This window comes from Ochotona curzoniae, unplaced genomic scaffold (assembly GCF_017591425.1).
Source record: "Ochotona curzoniae isolate NIBS_2020 unplaced genomic scaffold, NIBS_Ocur_1.0 contig_291, whole genome shotgun sequence".
In the NCBI taxonomy this organism is placed as follows: Eukaryota; Metazoa; Chordata; class Mammalia; order Lagomorpha; family Ochotonidae; genus Ochotona; species Ochotona curzoniae.
Window position 1 is genome coordinate 12,711,861 of NW_024465649.1, and position 24,686 is coordinate 12,736,546.

General features: G+C 42.7%; 1 protein-coding gene across 2 annotated transcripts in view; it reads left to right on the top strand.

The window, feature by feature from the left end:
* The window catches only part of NDC1 (NDC1 transmembrane nucleoporin), a 56,424-nt gene that overhangs the window by 26,061 nt on the left and 5,677 nt on the right, over nucleotides 1-24,686 (top strand). For both annotated transcript variants that reach the window (XM_040978519.1, XM_040978518.1), the window contains exons 8-17: nucleotides 1,680-1,815; nucleotides 5,066-5,158; nucleotides 7,146-7,227; nucleotides 10,804-10,959; nucleotides 13,324-13,569; nucleotides 13,664-13,779; nucleotides 16,327-16,377; nucleotides 18,342-18,405; nucleotides 19,307-19,407; nucleotides 23,400-23,560. In XM_040978519.1, the coding sequence (XP_040834453.1) occupies nucleotides 1,680-1,815; nucleotides 5,066-5,158; nucleotides 7,146-7,227; nucleotides 10,804-10,959; nucleotides 13,324-13,569; nucleotides 13,664-13,779; nucleotides 16,327-16,377; nucleotides 18,342-18,405; nucleotides 19,307-19,407; nucleotides 23,400-23,560 (1,206 nt within the window). The remainder of the gene's footprint in view (nucleotides 1-1,679; nucleotides 1,816-5,065; nucleotides 5,159-7,145; nucleotides 7,228-10,803; nucleotides 10,960-13,323; nucleotides 13,570-13,663; nucleotides 13,780-16,326; nucleotides 16,378-18,341; nucleotides 18,406-19,306; nucleotides 19,408-23,399; nucleotides 23,561-24,686) is intronic.

Below are 24,686 nucleotides of genomic sequence, written 5' to 3' on the forward strand. Positions count from 1 at the left end.
AAAGATGATACAGAGAGAGGAAGAGACACAAAGAGATTTTCCATTTGGGATTTACTTCTCAATGGCTACAGAGGCCAGAGTTGGGCTGCTCTGAAGTCAGGAGACAGGAGCTTCTTTCAGGTATGCCATGTGGGTGCAGGACCCAAGCATTTGAACCATCTGCTTTTTCCAGGTATATTAAAAGGGAGTTGGATAAGAAGTGGAGCAGCTGGGACATGAACCGGTGTCTATAAGGCATGCCAGCATCATAGATGGTGCTTTTTTCTGTTACAACATAGTACCAGGCTGTAGTCTGTCTAATAACTTTCAAGAAATATTTTGGGGCCTGGTGTAAAAGCCTAGTGGCTAAATCCTCACTTTATGGGTACCAGTTTGTGTGCAGGCTGCTCCACTTCCCATGCAGTTCCCTGCTTACGGCCGGGGAAAGCAGTGGAGGATGGCCCAAAGTCTTGAGACCCTGCACCCATGTGGGAGAGCTGGAAGAAGCTCCTGGCTTCAGATTGGCTTGGCTCCCCTTGTTGCAGCCACTTGGGGGAGTGAACCAGTGGACAGAAGACCTTTTTCTGTATTTCCTTCTCTCTGTTTATCTACCTTTCCAATAAAAATGATAAGATAAAACATATTTTGTTGGAGTTATTATCTTGTGCAATGGGTTCAGCTGGTTTGGGCACCTGCATTTAATATAGAGCACTGATTTGAGTTTTAACTATTTCTGATCCATTTCATTCCAACGCTTATAAGATGGCAGTGGAAGATGGCACAATTACAAGTTCCCATTATGCTGGACACTCCTAATACATGCTGTTGGAAATCTTAGCCTAAAAGTCAAATGGAGATGGAGCCAGTATTAGATGGCCAGGGACAAAACTGATAGTGGGACAGGAGCGCTGCATGTGCCCTGGCCGGCTCTCGGATTCAGATGCCTGCCTTCCCAGGTACTTGTACTGTTTAGGATGATGATTTTGCTCATTGATCTGTTTGAGATTTCGGTAAAATAGCAGTATTTGTACTATTTACTGCTCTGACAGTTTCTTAAATTGTTCTAAAAAAGTAAAGATCACTATTTTGCAATAACATTTGGAATTGTTTTTAATATATGAAAATCAATTCTGTTCCAGAAGTGCTAGTCATGATTAGTGGTTTTAAGTATTAAACAATAAAACAGCAGTGACAGACTTTCACTCAGCCCCAAGGAGGGTAATCAAAGTGTCCACATTGTGGGCTGGTGCCCTGGTGTGGTAGGTTAAACCTCCACTTGCAATGTCTGCAGCGCCCTTATGTGTGTCAGTTAAAGTCCCAGGTGCTCCACTTCTGCTCCAGTTCTCTGATAATGCACCTGGGAAAGCAACAGAAGATAGCCCACGGCCTTGGGCGCCTGTACCCACGAGGAAGACTCAGAAGAAGTTCCAGATTCCTGGCTTCAAACTGGCCCACAGTGGCCATTGTGGCCATTTGGGAAATGAACCAGCAGATGGAAGATCTTTCTCTCTTTGTCTTGCCTTTTCTGTAAATATTGCCATCCAAATAAAAATAAATGAATCTTATGTATGAACAAAGTATTTACACTGTTATTTGGAAGTAAGATTTGTTTCTTAGAGTCTCAAATCTCTGAATGCTTTACATTGTATTTTCCCACAGGTTTCAGTCATTAATTAAATTAGCAATTTCTGCTTTCACAGGCGGTCCCATAGGCCTCTTGACACTGTGAGTGGCCTCTTGAATCCCTCGCTGCTCTACCATGTTTGGCTCTGTGGAGTCTTCCTGCTGATGACTTGGTATATCTCCTGGATGCTCTTCAAAATCTATGCCACTGAGGTTTGTATTGAGTTTCTGTTAATATTTCTGTTTTGGAGTGCACAAAATTATTCTTGGTAGGGCATAGATCCTTGTGCTGAACCCAGAGCAGTTGGAGTAAGTTGGTTTTAAGTTTCTCTTCTAAAGTTGTATTAGGGGCAAGTCCTTTATAACCCTCATTTACTGTAATTTTTGTTTTTCCCCTTAAAGGGGAAGAGTTGGTATCCATTTAGTTTTGGGAAATTATACTGAAGGACTGTTAGGTGTTTATTGTGCTGTGTTTATAGTCTAGTTTCTTCTGGAGAATTCTTTATTGAACATGTACTAAATGAATCTGTATTTTCAAGTAATTTTGTATACTATCGATATAAACACTATTAAAATATCTAGGCTGCTTGGCTGCCCTGAGGGAGGGGGGCTTGCGGTGTGCCTTCAGGACCACTGCCTGGAAGCTTTTCGGACCTTTCCTGGTTAAGAACAGCTGAGGACATTGGCTCCCAGGAGAGGAGCGAAGCACAGCAGGCCTCTAGGACCACCCCATCCTGGAGGTTAGGTCTTTTGACGCGCATGGGTGCTTGTAGGCGGGCTGCGTGGCTCCCCCCTGAAGAGCCCAGGTGGCTTGGGTGCCAAAGTTGCTGATCAAAGCCCATTGGGCTGCCCTGCAGCGCACCCTCAGAGGGATGATGGGATCACATAGGTGGTAGTGAGAGATGACCTGTGGTTTTTATGCCCAGGTTAGGAATTACAACTGAGGGACTTCCATAGATAAGTCCATGACATATGTATCTAAGTAGGGGACTGACCCAAATTGGTTTGGAGGGGAGAACGAAAGTAAAAGGAGTGGTTCTGATAGAAGTGGTTCTGTGGGGGCAATGTGGACTCACACCTGTGGAACTGCAATCTCTGCTGGTTTACCCAAAAACTGCAGATAGGATTAGGTCTTGCTCGGGAGCTAAGAGGGTTGGGGTTCCCACTGCTGAGAACGAGAGTAGGATGGAGAACAGCAGGCCTGGCTGTACATGGCCACAGACTGCACCGGCATGGGTGTGCACTGGGACTATGGAGCAGCAGATTGGGCTTGACTGCAGTCCCACTGGTGCTCGTGAGAGCCAGATTGAGTGTAGAAAAAGCCAGTCTACGTCTTGTCTCCCACTGAATTATGTGAGAGCTGTGTCTGGGTGTGGACCCAGTTGCAGCACTTAGCAACGAGGACCAGAATGGATGTGGCCAGTTGAGCAAGGCCACTGTTCTTGTCAGGACAGGAGGTAGACAAAGTCAGCTTGGGCCAATGACCCACTGGTATGTGCGAGAACTGCCACTGGGAGGAAACTCTATAGAGGAGCTTGGGAAACTCTTTTATTGGAATGCAGTCGCTGCAGGTGAGCGCAAGAAGCATGACAAGGAGCAGCCTAGACCATGCCAGGCATGCATGTGAGTCAGATCTGGTGACAGACCGTCTGGGTCAGCACATAATACCCGGTGGCAGATCTGAGAACAGGAGTAGGGGGCAGGAGGAGCCAGATCGGGCCACAGTACCAGCCAGTTCACGTTAGGACCGGGACAACAATCAGACTGGGCTGGGCTGGGCTGCAGCACCCACCAGCAGGAGCTGAAACAGGGAGCAGGCTAGACTGGGTCAGGCTGTGCAATAAGATTGCAAATGCTGAGGTAAGGTGAATTATGCCAGCTTGGATCCAGTGGGGGCCGGGTACTTGAGTCCCAAGGACAGGGGATCTGACAGTGCTCGGGTAATTTGGCTCAGGTCCTGAGGCCCACTTGTGTGATGGGGGTTGGGTTCCCGAGTCTTGAGGACAGGGGAAACTGGTGGGGTGTAGGTCGCTTGACCCAGATCCTGGGGCCTGCCTTCTAGGTGGGTGTTGGTTTTATGAACCCTGGGGATGGGGAATCCGAAGGGACTTGGGTCGCCTGGTCTTGGAGCCCACTTACTAGGTGGGTGCTGGGTTTGTGAGCTCCAGGGTTGGGGGATCTGACAATGCTTGAGATGCCTGGCCCGGATACCTGGACTCTCCTGTAAGAACATCTCCTATATAATGAAAAAGCTGGAGCAGTGAACACAGCTCCTGTTGTAAAAGGAGAAGTGGCAGCATATTTGGTGCTGTAGTAGAAGAACAGAACTAACTGGACAACTACCCCAAACAAACAACAGCAAAAAGTCTCAGTGAATGAGCCAGTGACCTTTGGGAGGGTGACATCATCCTCGGATCGGTAAAACCGGCAGCATTTCAGAACTATCCAAACCACTTGGACAGAACCCTCGGAATATGTACACACTGAGACTCTGGGTTAATAGGATGTGGCGGCTCCTCATCCCTGGGTACTGGGATGTGTGAAAAGTCATGAGTGGCTTCCCTGTTTGTCTCTCTCCTTCCCCCAGGAACAACAAGAAGAAATAGCAAATTTGGAAGCAATGAGTTCACCCAGTTTTCCCTCAACCTTGATCATTCCCACCCTGATCAACCATATAATCATAATTTAAAATAAAAAATCTAAGTACATGGCAAGAAAATATTGGGCTTTGGAGAAAAGTTTGAATAAGTTTATATTATATCACTTTGAAGCTTGCGGTGATATTGATAATTCTCACAAAAGTCTTTCCAGTAAGTGAGAATTGTATTTTTTTTTTTAATCATTCAGATGCTGGTCTTAGAATGCTAGCATTTGTATTTCATTTACCAGTCCTGCAAGTTTGTATTTTTGTATTGTATTGGCTTCAGAGACTTTTGTCTCTGAAACTAGAAGTCCTGGTGTAATAATATCGGGACAGTAAAGATTTTTTTTTTAAGATTTCTTTATTTTTTATTACAAAGTTAGGTATACAGAGAGGAGGAGAGACAGAGAGGAAGATCTTCTGCCCGATGATTCACTCCCCAAGTGATCTCAATAACTGGTGCCACACCAATCCGAAGCCAGGAGCCAGGAACTTCTTCCGGGTCTCCCACATGGGTTCAGGGTCCCAAGGCTTTGGACCATCCTTGACTGCTTTCCCAGGCCACAAGCAGGGAGCTGGATGGGAAGTAGAGCTGCCGGGATTAGAACCAGCGCCCATGTGGAATCCTGGCGCCTTCAAGGCGAGGACTTCAGATGCTAGACCACTGCGCTGGGCCCACAGTAAATTTTGAAAGTTGTGCTTGGATTCATGTAACTTAACCTATTTTTGCCATGAGTGCTAAAGATACTAGTTTGGCTGTGTTGTCACCTTTTCTAGTAAACTTAAATTGATACTCATAGTGCTTCTCTTTGTCTTTGGTAGGCACACGTGTTCCCTGTGCAGCTCCCATTTGCAGAAGAGTCAGACGAATGCCTGCCGAAGGTTCTGAACAGCAACCCTCCCCTCATCATCAAGGTGCCACGGCCCTGACTGTGCTTGTTGTGCCTTCACCCGTGTATCTCTCACTTATCTGACAGGAGGGATTTTACTTAGAATGTTGAAACATTCAGAAATTTTTGAGGGCTTAGAATATTCTAATATTGGTATTACAGAAATCACCACCTACAGATGGTGCTTTTTCACTTCAAGTGAATTTTACAGTGTGTATACAGCCTAGCTAATTCTATATTCAGAAATGATTCAAAAGTATTTGTAAGTGTAAAATATCATGATATCCAACTATAGGCAATAACTTTTCACAAATACTGTTGATTTTTTAATTGCTAAATTAAATACTTTTCATCATGTAGTGTTTGTTGGCTTTTAAAATCACATGTAGTGACTGGTACTGGTTGGAGATTTAGGGATTTCTCTTCAAATATGAATAACTGATAATGATCCTGAAACAAAACATAACCAAAAGAATTTAAAGAAATTGTAGTGAGTTTACAAGTAGTGAGCATAATTTTTAAAATTCATATAGTAATTTGAGATTTTAAAGTATATCATTTTAAAGTTTGTGTGATTGTCTGAAAAGATTATTATACTTCAAAAAGAATTAAAAGAATGGAAGATTTTGAACACTAGAGAAATTATAAACAAGTAAGAAAAGGAACTATCAGGGTTCTAATTACCTTTTAAACATGAATTGTGACTAATCTGTAATATAAACTTTGAGTTACCCACCTGCTTATTAACAGATCTTTCTTTTTAATGAGCAGGTGTCAGTCACTGCTAGTTGCTTTCAGTGGGATGTCTAAGACACAGCACAGGTGGAAAAGGCAGGCACAGGAAGTGATTAGAAAATACTGAGGCAAGTGCAGTGGGGCCATTTTAACTGCTTTTCCCAGTATGAGAAAGCTGCTCAGATCTGAAGATCAGTGAAGAGTTTTGCTAGGGAAACAAATTGTGTGTTTCTGGTATATTTGGGCTGAGTTTTCGTGTGGTGGTGAGTAGCATGTGGTAGCAAGTTCTCACAGTTTGGTGGAAGCAGATGAGACAGATAGGGCAGTGATAATTCATTTTGTTAGGCATTACAGTTGAGAATTGTGAGTTTGAATTTGTGTAAGGGAGGCCAGGGAAAGTTCCAGGAGGAAGTGGTGTTTTTAAGTCCCCAGCACACTCCCAAGAGGTCGTAAACAGAGTAGTTCTGTAGCTCTTGAATGGAAGGTGGGGGAGGTGACACATTGGGTCCTAGAAGTTGTTTGGTCTGGCCATGTCAAGGTGACCACAGGCAAGACTCCACAATGAATTTATAGCAGCTTAATTTTTAAATTTTAAGTTTAAAAAGAGACTTGTTTATTTAAAAAGAAGAGTTAGAGAGAGATATTCAATCACTGATTCACTTTGCACATAGCAACAACAGCTGGGAGGTTAGGCCAGGCTGAAACCCAAACCTGGAACTCCATTTGGGCCCCCCACTTGGACATCTGCTGCTGCTTTCCCACGCACATTAACAGGGAACTGATGTGAAATGGAGCAGCCTGGATCACAGGTGGCTTAAGTGTTGCTGGCCTCTTAAGTTGATAGTTTTTTGTTACCTGTGAATAATGTTAAAAATAACAAAATTGCCCGTGGTACAGAGTTCCTTAGCTTTGTCTGGATCCTGCAGTGGATAGCAAGAGTAGAATCATGAAAGGAAGGGAAGTCTAAAAGGAAGATTGTGATGCTGGAATATTTCTTTGATGCAGAAGCCCATCTAAATTGTTCTAGGATTGACAGGCTTGTCTTGCCTGATGGTAGAGATAGCTTCTAAGAAATGCACTGTTAGGGGATATTTTTATTGTGCAGAGATGCTTACAGTGACACCAGGAGATGTAATCTCACAGGGCCATTATAAGTGCAACTAGTTATTTACCAAAATGTTATCAGCACATAATTGTACAATAATGTGCCCAATTTGTAAGTTTTATGTAGAGATTATATCGAATAATGTGTGTGTGTTTTGTTTTTTTTCTTTTAGTATTTAGCCTTGCAAGACCTGATGTTGCTTTCTCAATATTCTCCTTCACGAAGACAAGAAGTTTTTAGCCTTAGCCAGCCAGGTATTGCTAAAAGTAACAAATCTGATTAAGCATGTCTGTGCAGAAAGTGTTTCTTTTTTTCTTTTCTTTTTTTTTTCTTTTTTTTTTTTTTTTTTGCAGAAAGTTTTTCACTTCAAGTTTTGGAAAGGAAGATATTTAAGAAAATACCCCACATCAGGGTGTCTATTAAATTAACTATGATTTAAATATTACGCCACTTTAAGTGTTTTTATTGTTATGGACAGAATTTGTCATTAGGAAGGTTTTTTGTTTGTTTTTTAACTTCATTTATTTGAAAGGCAGAATAGCACAGAGAAGTTTTCTCACTGGTTTATTCTCTAAGCAGCTGCAGCAGCCAAATTTAGGCACGTGAAAGCCGGGAGCCAGGCTGAATCCAAGTCTCCCAGCAGGGTAGTGGAGGCCTAAGTACTTGGGCTCTCTGTTGTTGCCTTCACAGGCTTATTGGCAGGAAACTTGCTGGGAAAGAAGCAGCTAGGACTCAAGCTGCTATTCTGATAAGGGACACGGTGTTGCAGGCAGCACCTTAGCTTGCTGTGCCATGAAACTAACCTTTTATTTTTGTTTTTATTGGAAAGTCAGATTTATACAGAGAAGAGAAGGGGAGAGAAAGATCTTCATTCTGACCTGGCACAGTAGCCTAACAGCTAAAGTCCTCGCCTTGCACGCGCCAAGATCCCATATGGGTGCTGGTTCTAATCCTGGTGGCCTGGCTTCCCATCCAGCTTCCTGCTTGTGGCCTGGGAAAGCAGTCAAGAATGGGCTAAAGCCTTGGGAAAGCCTGCACCCGCATGTGAGACCCTGAAGAGGCTCCTGGCTTCTGGCTTCAGATTGGCACAACTCCTGCTGTTGCGCTCACTTGGGAAGTGAATCAATGGATGGAAGATCTTCCTCTTTGTGTCTCCTCCTCTGTGTATCTGACTTTCCAATAAAAGTAAAATATATCTCAATTTTAAAAAAAGTGAGAGATACTTCTTAGAGGTGCTTCTACCACTTCTGCTTATATATTTAAAAAAAGAAAAAAGAGATCTTCATTCCGCTGAATCACTCCCCAAGTGGCCGCAATGGCTAGAGCTGAACTGGTCCAAAACCAGGAGCCAAGAGCTTCTTTTATGTCTCCTACATGCAAGTGCAGAATACCAAGGCTTTGGGCCATCCCCTCCGCTTTCCCTGGCCACAAGCAGGGAGCTGGATGGGAAACAGAGCAGTTGGGATGCGAACTGTTACCCATGTGAGATCCCGGCGTATACAAGGCAAGGATTTTAGCCACTAGGCTATTGCACTGGACTTACAAAAAATATTTTTAAACTTTTTTATATTTTAGCTCCCTCAGTACTGTTGCCTGAAGAGATGATGTAAGAGATTGTCAGTTTGAGAACAGAAAAACACAGTTTAAAAATCCTAAAAGTTTTCATACTGGCTAGGATCTTTTGAAATATGACCTAAACCCCCGCTGGGAGATCTAAGTCCCAAAGATGAAGCAATTTAAATGAAATTTTCTTTTTAAAGATTTATTTTTATTATTTTTTTATTGGAAAGGCGGATAATACAGAGAGGAGAGACAGAGAGGAAGATCTTCTGTCCGATGATTCACTCCCCAAGTGAGCGCAACGGTCAGTGCTATGCTGATCCGAAGCCAGGAGCCTCTTCTGGGTCTCCCACGCGGGTGCAGGGTCCCAAAGCTTTGGGCTGTCCTCAACTGCTTTCCCAGGCCACAGGCAGGGAGCTGGATGGGAAGTGGAGCTGCCGGGATAGAACCGGCGCCCATATGGGATCCCGGGCGTGCAAGGCGAGGACCTTAACCACTTGCGCCACCGCGCCGGGCCCGATTTAAATGAAATTTAATGTTAGAATTAGAGTAAGAATTCCATCATTTGACTCCCAGGTCCAGAGTTGTGCTGTTCTGCTCGGCTCCCTTTGACAAGAGGAGGGAGGACTCGGGCTCACTGGCAACCCATGGCTGCTCCTGGCAGCTCTGACTCTTCTGCCATTACTTGCCAGTTGCCCAAGGTGCGGCCCTGCCAGTGCTCACTGTGCCTGGATCCCACAGCTCCATGCCAGCCACCAAGGTGGACCTAGTCCACTGAGCTTCCCATCTTCATTCTCATGAGCTGTTTATCCTCCTTCCCAGTTCTCAGACTGTGAAATAAGCTCTTATGGAAATGAAATCCAGTTATATAAAAATATAATTATTGATGCCACTTTCCTTTTTGTGGCTTAAGAAATATGGATTAACTGTAACGGTACTTTTCTACCAGACTTGGGTTAATGCAGGAATTCTATGTATGTTAAATATTTAGAATGGAGTTTCAAGTAAACTGCAGCAGGAGGGCCTATGCCTGAGAACCTGCCTTCTGGGGCATGTGGCAACAATGTAACCAGACAGTTACACTGTTCCCAGTCCTGAGTTAAAGAGGCACATAACATCCTGACACCTGTTGAAGGGGAATTTTGTATATGTGTTTGTTTCCAAGTTAAGTGGTGTGGTTTGACACAATGAATCCTGATTGGTTTTTAATGATCACTCTAGGAGACAAAGATCTTAGAAAACCAACAGATAATGAGACGTGAATGAGCTTTTAAAGGAATAGGGAATAGGAATTATGATAATTTATGTCAAATTATAAGCTAGCAGATTTATAAATACTTCAAGTGTAAGGTATGGATTACCAAATAATGAGTCACTCTGACTCATGCAATACCACGTCGGGACTTTTATGTCCAGTAGCCCCTGCTCATCCAAGGAGGTATGATGAAGACTTCCAGGAGTTGCCTTAAACTGATCACATTGAAGCATGTATATGCTTACCTGAATGAGAAAGCTTAATTTTAAAATTGGGCATAGTAAGGGATTGTCAGCAGCTTATAATAACAGTTGTAACAACATATTGTAATAAAATTGCTGGCACTTCTACTCTTGTGCTTTGGGGCCTTTATTAAGTGAAATAATACAAGCTGGTATAGTGCCACACTTGAACTGCTAAGACAAGTGTATGCGACTAATTGGCAGATGGTGCATACAATGTAAAATTTTGACTTGTTCTGGAAATCTATTAGTGTCAGAATCTAGAAAGTTTGAAAATGCTGATAAGGAGGATGACTATAAATCAAATACAAGGAAGCACAATGAATCAGATGTAACAGCTTAGAGGTCCCCAGGGAACAACTCATTAACTGGCCCCATTTCCATTGTCTGGGTTCATGTTCCATAGTCTAGGCAGTCTATATTCGGTGTTGCTGGACAGGTAACCATGATCTTCTGTGCTTCAGCCACAGTCATGTGTTTGGTTTGATTTTGGTCATCAAATAAAGGCTTTGTATGCTGAAATAGCAAGTTTTTTGCTTGTAGACTTTTTGGGAAATTATCTTTTCCAGGTATTTATTGAATTCCTGTTGTGTATTAGATGGCACAAAATCTGAGTAATATTTTGAGTAAAGAAAGTGGGCCTTGATGTAAAGTGTATTGTAGCATTTCTTATTGATTATTCCCCCACAACCCCTCCCCCTCCCTATACACACACTTTGAGAAGAGGAGATAAGATTATCTGCATTTTAAAAGCTGCTCTTTGGCTCTCATAGGTGGACATCCTCATAACTGGACAGCTATTTCAAGAGAGTGTTTGAATCTTTTAAATGATATGACTCAGAAACTGGTTCTGTTTCAAGAGGTTGCTGCTACGAATGGGAGAGTGTCTTCATCTTACCCAGTGGAACCCAAGAAGTCAATTTCTCCAGGTAACTCCTATTACTGCTGAGATAGAACAGCATTTACGTTGTATTTCATGGAAAGATGACACACGTTTAGCCTAAGGATATTTACCTAGGTGTGGGATATATATCTTCAGGAAAAATCACCCCAACATGTGGTATGTTGTATTGAACCAAGGAAAAGACCTAGATATCATTGTAGATTGAAAACATCATTTACTGTACACCATAAGCCTGTATAGCTTAAAAAAAAAAAAAGCAAGCCTAGTGTTTCTGGTATTTAAAAGGCTGATGTGGTTGGTCATCAGGTAGAGAGTTCCCTACCTCTGGCACACAGCCAGGTAAATTTTTCAGGCAAGCCCTGGCTGCTGCTGCTGGTTCAGAGAAGAACAGCAGAAGTGATCAAATGATTTGTTTCAAGATAGCCTACTGAAGTGTTGGTAAGGACTCTCCATTTGAAGGTAAAAGCCAAGAGGGAGAGGTGCAGGTGAAAGGCCCTGTCCTTTTTACCAGATCCCTGCAGGAGGAGCTGCTTGGGAATGTGAGACTGACAAAAAGACTAACATTCAGGTGCTTTTGTAGCCAGACATTTTATAATATGGGGTGAGATCACACGTTAAGGACAGCCTGGGTTCCATTGAAACAGACCTGGGCAGAGGCTCTCTTCTCTCTGATGTGGCGGCTGAGGCCAGTGTCTGAATTACTGATTGTTTTTAAGGAGAAGTCTGAGATTCAACAAAGTTTTAGTTTATCTACTCCCCAAGCGGCCGTAGCGGCTGGAGCTGAGCCAAACTGAAGCCAGGAGCCAGGAGCTTCTTCCGGGTCTCCCATGCCGGTGCAGGGTCCCAAGGCTTTGGGCTGTCATTGACTGCTTTCCCAGGCCACAAGCAGGGAGCTGGACGGGTAGTGGAGCTGCCAGGATTAAAACCGGCACCCATATGGGATCCTGGCACATTCAAGATGAGGACTTTAACCTCTATGCTATTGCGCCAGGGCCCACAGGTGACAGTTTAGCTGGCTGGCCTGTGGCATTTAATTCTTATTGTGGATTTTTGAAGAAGGTATGGACTTTCCTATTGTTGATTTGTCCTTGTGTTAGAGAACCAGGAAAAAGTTCTTTGTTTTTATACAATTGTTAGATTTATAGTATGATTTTTAATGTTTATCAATCAGATTTATAGGGACCAATTTATAGATAATCTATATAAATTAGTGTTGAGTTTAGTTAATTTGAAACAACTTTGGGAAATATGGAACAAGATTTGTGCTTTCTCCTGTGTATTTTTTTTTCTCCTGTGTATTATTTTTACTGGAAAGGAAGATGAGATCTATGGAGAGTAGAGACAAAGATCTTCCATTGCTAGTTCACTCCTCAAATGATCACAAAGGCTGGAGCTGAGCTGATCCAAAGCCAAGAGCCAGGAGCCTCTTACAGATCTCCCACACATGTGCAGGTCCCAAGGCTTTGGGCCATCCTCTACTGCTTTCCCAGGCTACAGGCAGGGAGCTGGAAGAGATGTAAAGCAGCTGGGACACAAGTTGGTGCCCATATGGGATGTCAGTGCTTGCAAGGTGAGGATTTACCCGTTGAATCATTGCGCCAGGCCCTCTCCTATACATTTTTGCCGTGTAAATCTAGTATGTTTAGTTACATTAATATTACAGTGAGAACTTGCAGCAAAACTGATAAGATTGTGGGGGGTTTGTTTGTTTTTAAAGGTGTATTATTTATTTGAAAGGTGTAATGACAGAGTGAAAGAAAGAGAAAGATAGGAAGGTAGTTTACTCCCCTGGGCTGGACTAGGCCTCAGCCAGAAACTCCCACATGGATGACAGGGCCCTAAGTACTCGGACCATCATCTGCTGCCTTCCTAGGACGTTCCCAGGGAGCTGAATTGGAAATGAAGCAGCCAAGACTTGAACCATTCAAGTGGTGGCTTAACCACTGCAGCACAGTACCTGTCCTTGGAGAGATGCTGATGCTTCTCTGGGCCAATCCTGGCTGTTTCAAACTTCTTAAAATATTGTTGCATTTCAGACTTCTTCTTCAGTTGTTGCCACATAAAAAAGAATGTGTACTGATGAGTTAGCTGGAAAAAGCTCAGTTACAGACAGTGGCCTAGGAGATGAAAAGATATTCCTGAAAGGGAAACAAGAGGCTGCACCAGTCCCACAAAGATGTATAGAGTGCCTGGCATGGTCACTGAGATGCCGTGGTAAAGCTGCCACCTTGAACCTTTAAACCCCAGTGAGCGCTTTCTGCTCAGCCCTGGGAGCTGTGGCGAGCAGCGCATCAGTGGGTCTGGAAGTCAAGAACCTCCATGATGGCCTGCCTACCTGAAGGTTTCCTGCTCAGCTCTGGATCTTTTATTTGTTTGTTTGTTTTAACAGAAGAAACTGCTTTCCAGACACCAAAATCAGGCCAGAAGCCTCGGCCTTCGGTGCCATCGTTGGTTAAAACGTCGCTGTTTTCTTCAAAGCTGCCTCCATCTGATGTTGCCAGTCCCATTGGGAGTGCATTTGGCTCCAGTGTAGTGGATCGCATGGCCAGGATTTTGGATGTGAACACATGCTATGGGTCCCCGCAGAGCCCTCGGCTGGTCAGGAGGGGGCCCCGACTGTGGACCTCAGCAGCTGGTGAGGAGGCTAGTTCTGCACTGTAACGTGCTCTGGTGAGAGAGGCTCTATGGCCCAGGTTCTAACTCACTGGCGTTTTGTTTCCAATGTATAGATGAGCAAATGACGGAATTTCCTAATCCTCCTCCCTATACCCCACATCGAGCTGAGGGTAAGACAGCGAGTGAGCCCAGCATGATTTATTCATGGATTCAGAATAAACGTGAACAGGTATGATGATGTAGTTATAGGATTTACATTTCCATGTAATGTTGAGGACATAAAGAATCCCATACCACCACATCATTAGAAATAAATAGGGTTGTTGGTTTTTTTGTTGTTGATTTTGTTTTTAGTGCTTCACATATTAAGTTGGCCAAAATGAAATTGCTAATATTTGACTGTTTTTGAGCTAAATGCTTTGTATTTTTGCATAGTTTAACTCTGTTTAATGCTTTTAACCTGTGCATTTTTTCCTTTAAGAAGTATTGGGCTTCTTTTTGTCTGCAGAGTGTGGTTTTAAGTACTGGAAAGAGAGCAAACAAAACAAGGTCCTTGCCCGTATAATGTGCACATGCTAGCAAAGGGAAGCAGATAAACAGCCAGATGTTTTATACTGTGTTCTTTGAACTAAGAAGCATTGATTCTAAGATTGATTTTATGTATTAAGAAAATTGCCTAGACTATGACATGCTTTTCATTGTAAGATGCACACTGAAAAATCATGTTTTATATGAAAACCATTCTTGACAAGGGAAAATCTCTTTTGCTTAAGTGTTACACAGAAAAATAGAGCAGACCAGGGGCATAGTACCTAAGTTAAGTGGGAGAACCATTTTTTGTCCAATGATCAGGGAATGTGTCATTGATAAGGTAACACCTGATGAGAAACAGCGAGCAGCCAAAGGCAGACACTTTGAGACAGTAGTGTGCTTGGTCTCTGGCAGGAACAACATGAGCTGGTTCGAGCGGAGTTGGAGAGGGATGAGTGGCAGGTGGATGAATAGTTCACAGTACGGGCACTGGGATCTCCATTAGTTGTTAAGAGTGACTTTGCTGCAGGTGAGATGAAAGGACACTGTGGTGCTCTACCCATGAGAATGATAGGATGTAATAGGATGTAATTTATATTTTGCTGCTGTTAAGCTGTGTTGAGACCAGACTGTCAGTATAAACCAAAGAATAGTGTAAAGACTATTGCCATACATTAGTGAGAGATAGAGTTATCTAAGGCCAGCGTGATCATGGATGGGGGCAGGAAGGAGATGGGGAAAGCAGTGCTGTAAGGGCACATCAGAGTCTGGACATGTATTTTCAGGTAGATGTACTAGAGTCTGCACGAAGATAAGAATTAGTGTTGACTGATTTTTGTGCCCAAGGATCTGGAATACTTTAGTTGCCATCAGTTGAGTGATTTGCCAGTGGTCACTGAGGAGGAGATTTGATGGAGATGAAAATCAGGAGTTTGGTTTGGGACATGTTAATTTTGATAGACCTGTTGAACAACCAAGTGAAATAAGAAATAAGGTGTATGTGTGGAAAATAGAGAAAGTTGTGTTCTAGAGATACAGACTTGGGAATTTTCAGCATATGGGCAGTATTTAAATCCAGGACATTGGATGCAGATTCTTGGGTAGAGATGTAGGAGAAAAGAAATTTTGAAACTGGGGTCCTCCAGTGATGAAAAGTCTGGGATTTGAGGAGGAGTGGCAAGGGAGTCTGAGGAAAGGCTACTAAAATGAGTAGAGGACCAAGAAAAGGAAGTATCTCTTTAGAGAAGCAGGAGAGTGTGAGATGATTTGTGATCTGGACAAGTTGTGGGGATACAAACTTGATTGACACATGTTCCGGAGTTTGCAGGAGGAATTGGAGACGAAAAGTCCTGGTCTTGTAAGGAGTTTTGCTCAGTTGGAACAGAGAAATTGGGGTAGTAGCCTTAGTGGGGAGAGTTGAGGGGCCAATAAAGGGTTTTTAAGATTGGAGAAAGCCCACATGCTTGCTGATGGAGCGATGAATGAGTTAGACTAATTGAGAGTGTTCAGGGTCCCATAGGACTTGAGCTAAACACTGCTGTGTCACTTTTTGTGTGACTCAGCATGTACTGCCTGCTGCATCCCTCCAATTAATCACGTAGCTTTGGGGTACAAATCATTTGGGTTAACTTTCAAATTGATGCTAAGAAAATTTTTTACCTTTGAAATGTATTTCTGCTTGTCCCAACTGGTGAAAAAGCACCTCATGTATTAAGATAATTCTTGTGTAGTAGAAACATACTTCTTTTAGTATTGAGTTAAAGGCAAGGCAGTTGTAGAGCCTGGAGAAAGAGTGTGATATTAGAAGATACCACCAGAACTCCTTAGAATCCTTTGTGTTATGACAGAGCTCTCACTTGGTTTGGTTCAGTGTTTATACCTGGAAATGAAGGCAGGTGTCAGTTAATGTAGAAGGGCCTGTTTTAATGGAAGTTTTCTTTGGTAGTTTTGCTGAATTAACATCCTGGAGTACACCAAAGTGAAGCTGGCTACAATGCTAAGAGATCACTGAACTGTCCTTACCTGACGGTGTCTGATTACACAGTTCACGTTAGGTGGTCTGTCTGATTTATAGTATGAATGTGTTTGCTTACGTGGTTTATTGTTAATACTTTCATTCTTTCTTTGCCAGATTTGAAGTGTTTCATTTTTTCTTTCAATTTAATGTCAAAAAATGAAAATGTATAATACTGTATTTGAATAAAGTATTAAAATGTAGATGTAATCCTTTGTTTTTCCAACTCAGATTAAGAATTTCTTATCTAAACGGGTGCTGATAATGTATTTTTTCAGTAAGGTAAGAATATGTACTTCAGTGTTGGGGATGAGGGAAAAGGAAATGGAATATGCAATGAATCGGGGCAGCTCAGACCTGACCTGTAACACAGCTGAATGCAGACAGTCACGGCTTCGCACAGCACCTCTGTGACCCTCGCTTGCACAGGTGGCTGTTCTAGATATGCATTGCACCTCAGCAGCGTAGTGAAGTAGGATGGTGCCTTGAGACAGTTGGTTCCTGGCAGCTCCGTGCTCATTGGCACCACTGTCTCCTTCATGCTGCCTGGGTCTTGGCAAAGTGAGCAGATCAAAGACTCTGCACTGATGTTAACACTGTCCTGCTAACTTCTTGGTGAATTCGGTGTTCAGGAGAGATGACTGTTAGATTGCAGTTGTTAAATTTATGATGGGTAAAAGGCGTGGTTCATGCCACAAATGAAGTGACTTTCCAGCCTGCCTACTGGCTGTTACAGATACCACAAGAGTATTAGTTTCAGCTGCAGAAACTAAAGATTTGTTTATTTTTACTTGGCTGTTTGTTGCTTGGTTTTATGATGAACAAAGTTTTTGGCAAATAGAGAAAAAAGTTGTTTTTGACTTTCTTAAATGTAGATTCTTTGCAGGTACTGAGATACTTGCTAATAAATTAATAATGCTGTACTCATTCAGTTAAGGCCTTCAAGCAAAGTGTATTCTTTGGGAGTTATTCTCTGATAGGGAAAAAGCTTGGAGCAGCCCTGATGGGTAGAATGCAAGTGTCATTTCAAATTCTTGCTCCTGCTTTCTCTCTTCTGTGGAAGGGAATATCTACCTAAGGAACAATTGTATGAAGCAAAAACCACTCAGTTAATTCTAGTTAGCGTTCATTCCTGGGAGATAGCTCTTCCTGTCCTTATATTATAGGTAAGGAAATCTGCCACTCAGAAGGGTCAGGTAGCTAGCCGAAGGGTACATAGTCCAGGAAAAGCAAAACAGATTCCAACTGAGTTCTCCTCTTTGGAAATGAAGGGCTGTTCCAATTCTTGTTTTGTAGCTGGATTTTTTTTTTTTAAGATGAGTTAGTGAGAAGGGGAAACAGAAAGAGATCGGAAGATCTGCTAGTTCACTCCCCAAATGGTTACAGAGGACAGAACTTGGCTGACTTTAAGCCAGGAGCCAGGTGCTTCTTCTGTGACTTCCACATTTGTGCAGAGGCCCAAGCACTTGGACCATTGTCCACTGCTTTCCCAGGCTATTAACAGGGAGCTGGATTTAAAGTAGAACAGCAGAGACATGAACTGGCACCTGTATGGGATGCCAGTGTCACGGATAGAGGCTAAATTTGCATCAGTCCTGCAGGTAGATTTATTATGTGATAAGGAATTGTCCATTTTCTTAATGGTAAGAAATGCAGCTTGATAGGCTTATTATAATGTTATACTGAATAGACTTGAATGAATGCAAAATGAAAACCAGTGTGTAGCGGGCCATTTGTTAATCTGTTCTGTTTAACCTAGTATATTAGGGAAAGTTAGGGGTCCAAGCATTGCAGTACAGCAAGTTGAGCTGCTTCTTGGGGACTCCTGCATCCCATAAGCAATATTGGAATGCCAATTTGAGATCAGACTACTCTGCTGCCAGTCCAGCTCCCTGCTAATGCACCTTGGAAGGTAGCAGGTGATGGCCTGGATCCCTGCCACCCCTGTGAGAGACCACAATGGAGTCATTTCAGGTGACCTCTGTACTCATTCTTGGAGATGGATTGAACACTTGGTACTTGCTTTAAATGAGAAATACAGAAATTTGACAAGGATCACACAAGAAATTGATGGCCAAATCCTTTATTGTAATTAGATGATATTGTAGAAGGATTTATCTCCGGTTTTAGTTCTTGAGGCAGCTTTCGATCTTTAGTTACTATGGTCTACATAATTGTCTAAATGACATAGTAGAGTTTTTGCCCAGAAAAACTTACTGAGTTCAATGTTTCTGTTCAATTTGTAGCACCCAGAGGCCTCCATTCAGGCAGTATTTTCAGATGCCCAAATGCACATTTGGGCCTTAGAAGGTAAGCAGTCTGTGAGTGTAGCTGTGATTTTTTTTTTTTTAATTTAATTTTTATGCAGAGGTAAGGGGATTACAGACCACATGGGCTACTGATTAGGATGGAGAGGAGGGATTTTTTTTTTTAATTTAAGATTTATTTGATTTATTGAAAGAGCGAGAGGGATAGATAGAAGTTCTTCCATCTGCTGGTTTACTCTCCAGATGGCTGATCTGAAGCTGCGAGCCAGGAGCTCCTTCTGGGTCTCCCACTTGAGTGCAGAGGCACAAGGCCTAAGGCCTCCACTGCTTTTCCAGGCCATTAGTGGGAGCTGCATTGGCAGCAGAGAAGCTAGACTGAAGCAGCCCTCATATGGAATGTCGGTGCCACAGATAGAGGATTAGCTAGCTGTGCCATTGAGCCAGCTACATAGCTATGATTTTAATTATCAGTTAAATATTAAGGTATAATCCATGAACGATCAGTTCTAGGGACTGGTATTGTGCGGAAGATTAAACTCCTGCCTAGGATGTTGGCATCCTATATGAACGCCAGTTGAAGTCTAGCTTCCTTATTTCCAGTCTAGCTCCCTGCTGATGCTCCTGGGAAAGCATCAGATGGTGGTCTAAGTATTTGGGCTCTTGCCTTTGGCCTTACCTAGCCTGGCCATTGTAGTGATTTGAGGAGTGAACCAGTGGATGTAATATCTGTCCCTCTCTGCCATTTGGCCTTTGAAATGCTTACAGAATGTTGGTATTGGGTGGCATCTTAACCTGCTATACCACAATGCCAGCCCCTTTTACCCATTTTTGTATTGTGTTGCTTCCCTGTCTCATTATATTTAGAATATTCGTTTTTTTTTTCTCATCAGATGAATTGAAAATGGATATGTCTAGTTTTGATCCTTTTTGCTTTTCCTCTTGAGGTCTGTCTCACCTTGTGGCAGCATCATTTAGAGAAGACAGATTTGGAGTTGTCCAGACTACACTACCAGCCATCCTGAATACTTTGTTGACGCTGCAGGAGGTGAGCAGTCTGGGTTGGGCGAGAGTGTTAAGCATCTGTCTTGCTTGTTTTTCTGTTTATTTGTAACATATCAGATTTACTGAATTAAAACATGTTGAAAGTTACAATAATGATACTGTTATTTTCTTTAGGAAATTATAACCTAAAAGAGAATAGGAAGAGAAAACTTAATTTGTTCACAAAAATATGCTAAAGCAGTAAGATATGTATGCCTTTAGTGTTTAGATGATTTAGGATACTGGGATTTTGTTAAGTGGGATGTAGATCCTTGTGCAGTTTGTAGCTATTGGGGCCAAAGCTCCCTTTGGCGGTTGGGAAACCCATGGAGTTTTTCTTGGAGTAATGTTGTTAAATACATACTATAAAGTACTTAGGATTAGAAAGGAAAAGAATGAATTATATTGAAATATACTAAATTTTTGATAAGGCAGTGTGTGTTTTTTTATTTATTTGAAAGTCAAGGAGAGTTACAGAGAGAAATGTTTCATCCTCTAGTTCACTACCCAGATGGCTGCAATGAACAGAACCATGACAAACCCAAGAGCCAGGAGTTTTCATCCACATCTCCCACATGGGTGACAGGGGCCCAGATACTTGGGCCATTTTCCTCTGTGTTTCCCATATTATAAACAGAAAGCTGGATTAGAAGTGGAGCTGCTGGGACACGAACTGGTGCCCATAATGGAATACTGGCATCTCAGGTGGTGGCTTTACTTGCTTTCTCAATAATGACCCTAGTAATTTTGTTTACTCTTAGTCTACTGATTTTTTTTCAATAAATATGTTCCTATTTATGAACATATACTTTTCCTTATATATATACACAGACACACAAACACACTCACATACATATAGACACACATACATATACGCTTTCTAATTATGGTGTCAAATATGTTTTACAGTAAGTTTCACAGTGATTGTTAGGCAGTGATAAGATGAACTATTTTAAGGTAATCACATCAAAATCAATGTAATGAAGATATTGGTAATTTCCGTTAATGAAAAAATCAGAGGAACTCCTAGTGCTGCAGTGATTTGCTATATATATATTCATTGTTGAAAAAGATGCTAAATTTTAAAAAATATTTATTTTTATTGGAAAGGCACATTTAGAGAGAAAAGAGGGAAAAAGTCACCCATCTGCTGGTTCACTCACCATGTGGCCACAGCAGCTGAAGCTAATCTGATCCAGAGCCAGGAATCTGGAGCTTCTTCTAGGTCTCCCATGTGGGTACAGGGTCCCAAGGCTTTGGACCATCCTCAATTGCTTTCCCAGGTCACAAGCAGGGAGCTGGATGGGAAGTGGAGCATCCAGGACATGAGCCCATATGGAATCCTGGTGCTTGCAGTTGCAGGATTGGCCAGTTACCATTGCTCCTGGCTTTTGGCTTCAGCCTGGCTCAGTAGTGGCTATTTGGGGCAGCAGTTAGATATCTCTCTCTGTCTCTCTCTCTCTCTCCCTCTGTGTGTGAATTTCAAATAAATAGATAAGTAAATGAAGTTTGTTGGGCTCAGGTGGTAACTGATGACTATTTTTCTGAATATGCTGTGGGTTAACCAGAATGCTTTGCAAGAAAATAGCTTTCCCATTATAAGGCAGCATTTTCCTTTCCCTTTTTAAAAAATTTAATATTTATTTAAAAAGCAGACAAAGTGAGAGAGAGAGAGAGAGGTATCTTTAGTCTACTGATCTATTCCCCAAATGACTGTATAGGCCCAGGCTGGACTGAACCAAAGCCAAGGGTTCTGAGCTCAATCCCAGTCTCCCATGTGGTTAGCAGAGACCCAAACACTGCAGGCCACTTTTCTGCAGCTTTTCCAGGTTTATTAGCAGAAAGTTAGATCAGGATTGGAACAGCTGGGAATCAACTGGTGTCCATGTGAAGTGCCAGCATTTCAATCTGCAGCTTAAGCCAGTGTGCCATAGTAGAGTTCAATATTAATACGACTTAAATATTTTACCAAGCACCCACCTCCCGTACTGCCTAAAGTTATCTCGGATATGTTTCAGTGTTAAAAAAACTCCTAAATGATTGTACATAAAGGTATGGCAGACTGGAACACTGTTAAATCATGTTCCTTCCCCCTAAAAGTGTTAAAATGAAAGGAATTCTAAAATAAACAGATTCATAAACAGGAGAGAACACAGCAGCAACAAAGTTTGTAAGACAGGAAAGCAGGTGATTGAGCCAGTGAGCACATTCCAGAGGCAGAGCCCAAGCTGGCCATGGAAGGCAAGTAAGTATTTGTGGAACCAAGAGGAAAAGGGCAGGGACCAAAGTGAGGAGGCTTGGAAGGGGGGTGGAGCTGTTTGAAAGTCCCTTGGCTCCCTCAGTCATCTGCTGGGTGATATTCCCTTCCTGCAGACATAGTGTTAGAAAGAAAGGAGGACTGGCAGAGTCTGGAGAAGACTATGACGACTGTCCTGAAAGCATGGGGGTCAGTAAGTTCAGGAGTTTTTCCCCACTGCGTTCCAGAACACCAGAGGCTGGATATTCTAGATGGGAAGTAGCTTAGAGAAATGCACTGAGACGGTGCTCCTGTCCAGGTTTACCCAGGAAACTCCACCCAGATCGCCACAGGGAAGCCTGTCATCAGTAATCCCCAGCTTGCTGTCAGCGCTGATGCATGTCCTGCTTGGGGCTAGGGGCCCAGATCCCCAGCTTTCTAAATAAGCTGTAATGCTGAAGGTAGAGACCAAAAGACAAGTGGCCTTGGTGGAAGTATGGAATGTAAGAAATAGTGGACTGGCACCTTTATCACCAGTGTCCCATATGGGTGCCAGTTCATATCTCAGTTGCCCCACTTCCCATCCAGCTCCCTGCTTATGGCCTGGAAAAGCAGTAGAGGATGGTCCAAAGCCTTGGACCCTGCACCTGGCACTGTGTGGGAGACCGGAAGAAGCCCCTGGCTCCTGGCTTTGGACTAGCCCAGCTCTGGCCCTTGTCAGCATTTGGGGAGTCACCCAGTGGAGGAAAGATCTTTTTCTGTCTTTCCTCTCTCTGTTAGCTCTATCTTTAAAACACAAATAAATCTTTAAAAAATATTATGAAAAAGCTGAAAAGCCCTAGAAAAGTATCATCTATACCCTCAATATAAAAGGATACTGAATCCTTGAAGTACAAATAAAATACTAGAAGAAAAAAGAATAGTCAGAACACATGAAAGAACCTTGAAATTAAACACGTAATGGTAGATATAATTTTAACTTTCTGTTTTGTCCAAAATTTTGGTTAATTTTAGTTACATCCAGAAGCATAGATAGTATACTTAAACTGTTATTCCTTGTCACACTAGATGTTGTCTTGTCTTACCAGTTAACACTTAGACTTCGCCTCTCCCTTCTCTGTCTATAGCTATGTCATTTAAAAATTACATGTTTTGCCTTTGGACTTCGAAATGCTTTTCGGATCCATTTCTTACTCTGTCAGTCTCGCTTGCTTTGCTTTTTCGTCTAGGACCCACAGTAAAGGTGTTGCAGCAAGTCACACCCCTCTCAGAGGAGTGTGGCAGGGCTGTCCATGCTGCTGCTCATTCTCAAAGCAGTTGGGTTGGCCGCTCCTCTTTAGGGTGCAGGTTTGGACTTTCGCTTGCACCTGCTAACTACTCCCGTCACCAAGCCTCTCTGCTGCATTGTTGTTCAAACTGCTTTGATAGTGATCTAAAAATAAGAAATGTATTTTATAGTATGTGTGTATAAATCTACATAATTGGGGGATAGGCAGACTGAAGCTGGGAGCTGGCAGCTCCATCTAGGACTCTCACAGGGAAGACAGGAACTCAAGTAGTTGAACTGTATTATCTGCCATCTCCCTGGGTGTGCATTAGCAGGAGGCTGCCTAGCAAGTGGAGCTGGGGCTAGAACCCAGGGACTCCCATGGAGGATGTGGGTGTCCCCAGTGGCAGCTTCACCGCTGTGCCAAACCCCTCACTGAAAGTTCCTCTTCTGATGACTTAACTGACTCTGTGTCCTTCATTTCTTGGCCTAGGCAGTGGACAAGTACTTCAAGCTTCCTCATGCTTCCAGCAAACCATCCCGAATTCCAGGAAGCCTTGTGGACACTTCTTATAAGACATTAAGGTTTGCTTTCAGAGCATCCCTCAAAACTGCCATCTATCGAATAACCACTACATTTGGTGACAATCTGAAGTAAGTGTGCCTGTTTTGATCCATGGTAATTGCTTCAGCAGTTTTCTGGAAGACAGAAAAGGGGCTTGTAACGGCTGACATGCTGAAGTGTACTCTCTGGGCCAGTTCCCACATGAGCTAACACCTTGGATTTTGAAATAATACTTACATTTTGGAACTTGGCCTTTCATGGGTTTTGTAGATTTCTCTCAAATGGACAGAAGAGAACAAAAGTTATAAAAACAGGAATTTAAAAAAGAAATTTTTTATTTTATTGTACAGTCAGATATATAGAGGGGAGGAGAGACAAAGAGGAAGATCTTCCGTCCAATGATTCACTCCCCAAGTGACCGCAACGGCTGGAGCTGAGCCAGGAGCTGAGCCAGGAGCTTCTCCAGGTCTCTCATACAGGTGTAGGGTCCCAAGGCCATCCTCCACTGTTGTCCCAGGCCACAAGCAGGGAGCTGGATGGAAAGTGGGGCTGTTGGGATTAGAACTGGTGCCCATATGTGATCCTGGCATGTTCAAGGCGAGGACTTCAGCTGCTAGGTTATCACACTGGGCCCAAACAGTTAATTTTTAATATGTGTGGGTCTGTATTCTAATTGCTGATAGATCCAGAGAAAAAAATCCGAGCCCTTTTCTAGAAAACTATATTAAAGCTACTTCTGTGGCTCACATCCCATTTAGCTGAGTGAGGCTGGGGGTGAGCAGCGTGTCCATGTGTCAATGCATGAGGGCTGGTGCTTTGTCAGTCACACTGGCAAAGGAGTAGCAGGTCCCCACTCCTTAGGAGAGGGCGTTGGAGAGCCACACACGACAAGCTTGTTGACATCATGTTTTGTTGATGAATACTGTTTTCCTCTCATGATGTGTTTGCTGTGATATGAGTTATAAATGAACTTTAGAAGGCATATGAAAGTATTTTTTTCTGTTGCAATTAATAAATAGGTTAGGACTCCCATGATACTTACTTATAGAAAAACTTTTTAGAAGCTGACAGTATGTTTTTTCATCTATTTCTGTAGTACTAGGCAGTAGCTAGAACAAGTATTATGGAGCACTTTGGTTTGAGTGAAAATAAAAGAGCTGTATAATCCTCTGTTAAGAGGTTTATTAACTTGTTTAAAAACAAAGAAAAAAAAGA